Here is a 7,996-nt window from a genome sequence, read left to right as displayed (position 1 = left end):
ACTACGATGTATTCTCTTCTTTTTTATTTTTGCTATAGTAACTTTATATTATTGTATTACTTTATGATTGGCTACCTACTGTACATCGACCCAAATACAGACCCTAGAGGTCCATATGGCGATTATTGAGTGATTGTAATACTTGTTTTGTTTTTTTGATAAAATAATTTGAATTTGAATTGATTTGAATTTGATTCCTTAAATACGGTTTTCCTACACTAATTTTCGAACGCAGTTTTCTGACATGCTCGGGTCATAATTTTCTCTCATTTTCCAAATATCGTTCGCCTACCCTAATTTTGAACGCAGTTTTATGACATGCTCGGGTCATATTCTCCTTATTCCTTATACTCTAGGTGATTGTGCGTGCTCTCGATCGCAGAGGATATGGTGATCTCTGCTCCAGGTTTACACGCTCGGTTGGTTCAAAAGTGAGTCCCGTGAATCTTCATCAAAAACGTTATCCGTAAAAATTGTAACTTACTCTAGCTGCTGCGTGACAAAAATTGATATTTTATTGATATATTCTGTAATAAAAATTGTAACTTACTCTAGCTGCTGCGGGACAAAAATTGATTCCTGCATGGCTACAACCGTATATGCGTTGTGATTGATGTAACGAATAAAGTTTTCGAGACACCAAAAACAGCAAATACACGATTTCAGTCCACATCTTGCACAGGACGATATTTCCTCCGACTTTTTGAATCTAGAAGAAAATTGAAAAAATAAGTTATACAAAGAAAACACCAATGCTAATGAAATATTGCCATTATATATCTTGGACCTTACTATAGAATTGGACTCCACATGTCATGACTGGAGACTGTGAGAGAGTGGCATCTAAACTCTCAAAAAGTAAGAAAACCCGACGAGACATATTATGTTGAACATTTAAACCATATATGTACCATTTATTTATCAGTTAGTCCTTTGTTGTTATTTGTATAATTATTACTGAACTAGGCCTGAGAAAAGCATAAGCTTATAGATACACTATAGAACTATAGACAGTAATCAGAAAGAATCATGAACGGTAAGAACTTTGGGTGTGATCACATTGAATGTACAAGTGCAAGCTTGTTATGTATAGCCAAGCGTGCAGATGAGAAACAAAATGTGGAAAAAGCAATAGGAACATTCACACTGAACGCTTGCACTTGCTGGTTGCAGCTACATGCAAGTCACAACATGTTTCAATAAACCACAGTAACATACAGTAAGGAAACTTGGCTATACCCTGACGCCAAAATCCGCCATCTTGTTAGGAAGCGCCGCATTGTAATAGTATTGATGGTAGGTTCGGATCACTTTAATGATCCGGATCAATTGATCTCGTTCACTGCCACAAGCCAATCAGAAGATCAGGATTGGAACTCCCAAGGTCACGTGACCGTGTAGTGGGTAATGTAAAAACATTGGTTAGATAGGCGTTGATTACAAGTTTCCATCTGTATCTATTCTGTGATAACACTTTCCAAATTTGTATTTCGGCTCATGCATGATCTGACTTGCATTTGCATATATACGCCTTCAAAAAGATCACCACTCATAGATGAAATAAAATAATTTAAAAAAATAAAAATAAATAAAGGGTGCTACAAGTTTTTATTAATTTGTAGAAAAAGAGCCCATTCAAGGGAAGTGTTTTTATAATTCAAAGGACTCATTTGAAATCAACAAAATGTTTCTATGTTTGGTTTTGAAACAACTAAATTCAAAATCTACATTGTAAAATAATTAAGGACTGAAAATTTTGTGAAGTGAACAACTACAAGACTCAACCTACTTTAGACTATGTGTAACCTTATACAGAGTGTCCCACCAAGGTTGTAACAGTGTTGACCTAGATTTTACTCGACATTTCTGACAAAAAATGTTCAGTAATAGTATATTACGCTACAAGCACAGAAAGTTAGTGTTTACGGTATGAGGATAGTTTCCCGGCGAGGCTTGCCGAGCCGGGAATATGTTATCCGAATACCGTAAACACCTTTCTGAGAGAGTCGCGTACGATATTTTCGCCACACTACAGGTATAGCTGACGCCAAAAAGTTAGGTGGTTCGTGGGTCTCTTGTGCATCCCAACAGCTGATGTTGTCAAGTAGAGTTGTCATCTAGCTTGGCTTAGAGGATGATTTTTTAAATCAAAGAGACAATAAATAGATGCATGCATCAGCTGTGAGTAGGTACACCATGTGACCCACAAAGCCCCTAACTTTTTGGCATCAGCTATATAAGAATGTTTTATGAGGGGGGGGGAAACTTTGATGTCTCATATCTCAAGAACCAGACGTCGTAGGGACTCAAAGTGGGGTGAAATTTCCGATCTCACCCTCCTGAACACAATGCACCATATGGCACAGTTGTCCAAACACATTTTCAAAAAGCGGCCGGAAAGGGTACTCTTTCCGGCCTTAGCCGGAAAGAAGCATGTTCTGACGTCAGACGAAAGTCGTCTGCAAACAATGTCTGTCAGATCTACGTAGGGGAATGGAAACAGCTGCTTTTGTGCAGTGTGGCGAAAACTTTTTTCTTATCTACCTTAGATTTCACCCTTAGGATCACCACTTGATGCGCTGTTTGTGAATTTCCTCATTTGAAGGTGTTCATTCCAGATATTAGCAGTTTGAACACTTTATCATGGAACTCACCTTTTCAATTTATACTCATTCGAAAGCTTATGAAAGGAGAGGGTTTTGGATATTTGAACCACTATAATCACCTGGAGAAAAACTGTTGAAATTTCACTTTGAATTTGAAGAATAACATTTTTCAAGTTTAAGCCCACATAAAAAACTACAAAATATTCACAACAAATAAAATTACATTAATCTTGTTTGAAATATTTTTCTCTCTCCAACAATACCCTTGAAATTGAAATTTGACCAGTAGTTTTCTAGTTATTGAGTATTTAATGACCGGAAGTAGGCATATTCTGAAAATATATAAAAGTTGATATAATCTCGAAAACTAAGGTCGATAGGAAAAATGGTGTGGCGCACTCACACAACTTCCCTTGCCGTTATGAAAATTGATCACCTGACGCTAGTGTTTGTGCATCTCAAGTCTACTATACAAAGATATGAGACAGCTGGTGATAGGTCAATAATGCTGGAAAACACACGAAGTCTGCTATAGTAGTGAATGATTTAATAGAATCAACAGTCCCAACAGTTGCAATTTAATAATCACATTTCTGGAATTCGAGTATTTTAAATTTTAGGTGGAAATGTTACTGGACATTAATTGTAGAGATTTTCATGCTCAATCTTTTCCACTCAAATTTCGTTAAATTGTATATGAAGGCTGATAATTGAGAATCTAAAATCAAACTTTGCATAGATGGGGCAAAGCTCCTGAAATTTTTACAGATATGAAACTTGTGCAGTTGATAGAAATTATCAATGACTTTTCTAGGTATGAATTTGATCAAAATCGTTGGAGCCGTTTTCGAGAAAATCACGAAAAAACCCTGTTTTGACAACATTTTCGCCATTTTAGCCGCCATCTTGAATTGCATTTGATCGAAATTGTTCGTGTCGGATCATTATAGTGTAAGGACCTTAAGTTCCAGATTTAAAGTAATTCGTTAATTGGGAGATGAGATATCGTGTACACAGACGCACATACACTATACACACATACATACACACACAACACACCACACACACACGCACACACACACATACAGACCAATACCCAAAAACCTCTTTTCGGACTCAGGGGACCTTGAAACGTATAGATTTAGAAATTGGGGTACCTTTTTTCCGAAAGCAATACTTTCCTTACCTATGGTTATAGGGCAAGGAAAGTAAAAAGGTTTCCTGAACATTTTTTGTCAAAAAAGTCGAGTAGAATCTATGGTCAACGGCTGTTACAACCTTGGTGGGACACTCTGTATAAATTTTGGAGAGGATAGCACAAGGTACAATATTTTTTCTCTCACTATCATTTTGATGATGTACTTATTGTATGAATCAATAAATAAAAATAACAAATGATTGAGTAATGAATAAGTGTTCTCTTATAAAGCTTGACAAATAATTTTTGGAAGTATTTGTGTGGAGATAGGTCAAGATGAGTCTTGGCAGCTTGAAGATTGTGATGAGTAGGGATCCCTTGGCCATGGTGCCGAGGTGATAGCATATCATATGTCTGAAAGAAGTCAGCACTGGTGATTTTGTCGTTTTCTTCCACCTGAAAAACAAGATTTTCGATTCATCAACCCTTCAAAAACCTGAAAAACATTCTCCAGTATTCAAATATAAAGCTGATACAGACTCACGCGCGTTTTTCGAACAAGGATTCGCAATCAAAGCGCGAACTTGCCTCGTTTCCATTGTTGTCGGCGGAGCTTGGCCAGTTCGTTGCGCGCGACCTGCGATCATCTCGCAAACTTTCCGCGTTCCGTTGTGTGTCACGCAACGCTTAACACCGTTCGTAACACTAGTCTTTCCTGTTCAGTTCGTACTCCTGAAAATGTAGACCGAGTCAGTGTCGTCGAGTTGATCGTCTAGGACTAGTAACACTGCCGTTCTGACTCGGGGAACGGGGAAGACCAGGTGGTTCTTTTTCATCACAGAACTAGTACTCCTGAACGCTGCAACCCATGGAGTACAGTATTTCGATCGGGCATTGCACTCGTCGCCAAATCTAAAATATTGACGGAAAAGCGTTGCACTGTGACTACAGATTCATTGTTTCTAAAAAAAAAACTGCTCAACAGTGAACACACGATTTTTACGTTCCAACGCTCATAGCAACTGAAATGGCATAGTATGGGTCGTCTGCCAACATTCGTTCCAGGGCAATACCAAAGACCTTAAAGATGCATAGACTCACATGCAGCGCTAGTGTCGTACTTGGAATTGAAATCGGCCATTGAGGGGGCAACTATAAGAATATTACATACAATTCCTTTGTAATCTATAACATTACAGATATATGATATAATATCTCGTGCTAATACCCCAATGGCGGCCTTAAATTTCAAGTAAGAGCTATCATTGGGAAGGCATAGGCATTGTGGGTCTATATCTCTTCAAGGTCTTTGGGCAATACCCTCTCCCGTTGACGAGTACTGGCTGTTTGAAAACATGCGTTTCCTCTGCACAACCCTGTATAATAAGAGTAGTGGACTAATTAGAGTACTAACCCATTAAAGTACCACTGGCCACTGCCCCAGCTACCCCATCTGTTGACAGGATAGCACAAACTGGCTGACCCACACCAGGGCCACTAGATAAACAGACCACATGTAGCGCACCCACAAGGCGTCGGCATACTGCACCAGGGTGAACGTCTTGTGTGTCACCCACCGAGATGTGGCCGGTGGGGGCGGCAGGGCTGAGAGAAGGTCGGGGGATGCGGGCGGAGGCGGACGCGGAGGCGGCGAGCATTGGGTCCAGGTTAGAGAGAAGGGGCGGATCGGACGGATGTGGTAGTCTGAAACAGAAACAGAATAGGTTTTAAGTATAAATATAAATCTGTAAAAATAAATAATAACTATATAAACATATATTTATATTCAAAAAGTAGCACCATAGAGAAACAATAGCTTAAGTAGATATCCCATGGTAGAGGGCGTTTATGTCGCAACTTTACTGTTATCTCAAGTCATTACTGTCGATTATTGTAGATTTTACTGTTTTGTTGGGGCAAGAGTGTATGAACAGCACAATATGAGAGACTACAGCGTCACGGGAAGAACTACGTGGACTATCAGCTTGAGATAACAGTAAAAGTTGCGACATAAACGCCCTATACCATGGGATATCTACTTAAGCTATTGTTTCTCTATGGTAGAACTAAAGAAAAAAAGACTAGATTCAAAGTGTTTGGTCAGAAAATTAGGAAAATCTTGTAAAGTGGAGAAAGCGTAACCTATTTTCGGACTATTTTAATGAATCAAAATACGGGGGAGGAACATTTAGGGCTGTGGATTCATCTTCCACCGAATTATTTGAAAAATAATTGTGTATCATTGAGAATAAAAAGGATTTAAAGACCTTGGTTTACTGGCAACGCCTATAAGCTTTTTGGAAGAATATATTTATGTTTAAATCAAGTATTTTATGGTGTTTTTGTTTTGAAAATAATTGTATTGTATATGGCAAATAAAGAATAAAATTTGATGTTATAGATAGTAGTAGAGTGGGAGAGTAGATTTAAGTAGTGTAGGTTGGAGTAGAGTAGGAGTAGAGTCCAAAAAAATCAAATTCAAATCATTTATTTGTCATAAAAGTAATAATCTATACTATTACTAGCCGTCAGGCTCGCTTCGCTCGCCATATCCGTCTAGCAAGGGGGCTCCGCCCCCTGGACCCCGACTGGATCGTCCAAGAATGAGATCAGAAGGCTCGCTTCGCTCGCCTGCATTTTTCATTTGAGTATTTTTATCATATGTTAGAACAATCCAGTCGGGGGTCCAGACTATACGTCTGGCTAAACGGATATGGCGAGCGAAGCAGCCTGACGGCTAGTAATATAATATTCCCAGGATTGAAGTAGCAGTGCCCAATCAATTTTCCGCGATAAATGCATTTAAATCTTCAACTTGGTGCCAACCCAACAAAGTCAACTCAACTTAATGCCAACTGACAAAATTATTAATTTAGTTGCCAGTTAACAACTGTTCGAAGAGGTACTCTATCTAGATTATAGTTCTATAGTAACATATGATATGGAAATTCAATTATAATTAGGAGATTGGGAGAAGAAGAATATACATGCTAAAAGACGAACTTTAAACCCTTAAAAACAACCCTTAGAGTTAAATATTGCCAAAAGATTTCTTAGTGCCTCTAAAGGGCCAACTGAACATACCTACCAAATTTGAACGTTTTTGGTCGGTAGATTTCTAGTTATGCGAGTGAGTGAGTGAGTGAGTGAGTGAGTGAGGCAGTCAGTCAGTTAGGAGTGCCATTTCGCTTTTATATATATATATAGATTTACCGATTTACCATGAATGGTTGTAGGTCAATTTTAATTCTTCAAGATAGGTCAAGTTTTAGTTGCTAAGTTAGATAGCATAAGTAGATATCCCGTGGATATAGAGCCGTGTTCAACTTTCATTCAGTTTGGAATATAATTAATCAAGGCATTAGATATATGATGAATACTATTTTTCATAATTATTTGGAAAATTCTTCCAAATAAGAAGTTGAGCGACCATACACAGCTCCGCAGGTTACCTGCTAGTTTGAAATGAGAGGCAACATGAATGGACAACATAGATGACACCCGAAAACATTTATACTATTTTTTGAGAAAATCTACTGTGGCAAGACAGACGACAACCAACACCCAGAAGCTATAGAAAAGCAGCAGCAGAACAAATGAGAGGATGGGCTGCAGGTAGAGACTGGGAAGTGCACTCAGGCATTCTGACGCCTCCTTGAATATCGGCGAGGAAACTCAGGTTGCGTCGCATCGAGGCACACTAGTAGTAATATCACAGCCTGAAACACGGAAGTCAAACATTACAATTATTATACTTGAACAATTATTGTAACAGGATATTTATTTAGATCTGTAAGGCATATTATATATGAGCACAATTTAAAGGTGGTACAGACTTATGCGCCCAACATGGCGCATTTGATTTTCATCAGCTGATGTTCATCTTATCAACAGAAGCAATAAGATACAGATATAACTAATAGTTCTGTGAACAGTAGACCTCACGCAGTTTTCTCATCCACAGGTATCTGGTGCACCTGTTTTAAATGTTAAAAACTCAGTTTCACGTTTGAATTTGTATTCCATATGATATAAATTCATCCCGTTCCGTGATAATCTTTCCATCTGATGAAAATTAATTTTTTACAATCAAAAAAATGGTAACAAACTCAGTTCACGTGTGAATTTGTATTCCATATGATATAAATTCATCCAGTTCCGTGATAATCTTTCCATCTGATGAGATTAATTTTTTACAATCAAAAATATTATAATTTCTTCAGAATATTTAGTTCATTTGATTATTTTCAAT

At 38.0% G+C, this 7,996-nt stretch overlaps 1 protein-coding gene across 1 annotated transcript; it reads right to left on the bottom strand.

The window, feature by feature from the left end:
* Positions 1-4,065: 4,065 nt before the first annotated feature.
* Positions 4,066-5,448, bottom strand: LOC120349357 (the record flags this gene model as incomplete). Its single annotated transcript, XM_039419329.1, has 2 exons — positions 4,066-4,200; positions 5,159-5,448. Coding segments are annotated over 2 exons (322 nt in total), but the record flags the coding sequence as incomplete, so codon positions are not given.
* Positions 5,449-7,996: the final 2,548 nt, after the last annotated feature.

The sequence above is a fragment of the Nilaparvata lugens genome, unplaced genomic scaffold, assembly GCF_014356525.2.
Source record: "Nilaparvata lugens isolate BPH unplaced genomic scaffold, ASM1435652v1 scaffold9544, whole genome shotgun sequence".
Taxonomy (NCBI): domain Eukaryota; kingdom Metazoa; phylum Arthropoda; class Insecta; order Hemiptera; family Delphacidae; genus Nilaparvata; species Nilaparvata lugens.
The sequence above is the reverse complement of the archived record's forward strand: the minus strand, read 5'-3'. Positions and strand labels throughout refer to the sequence as shown.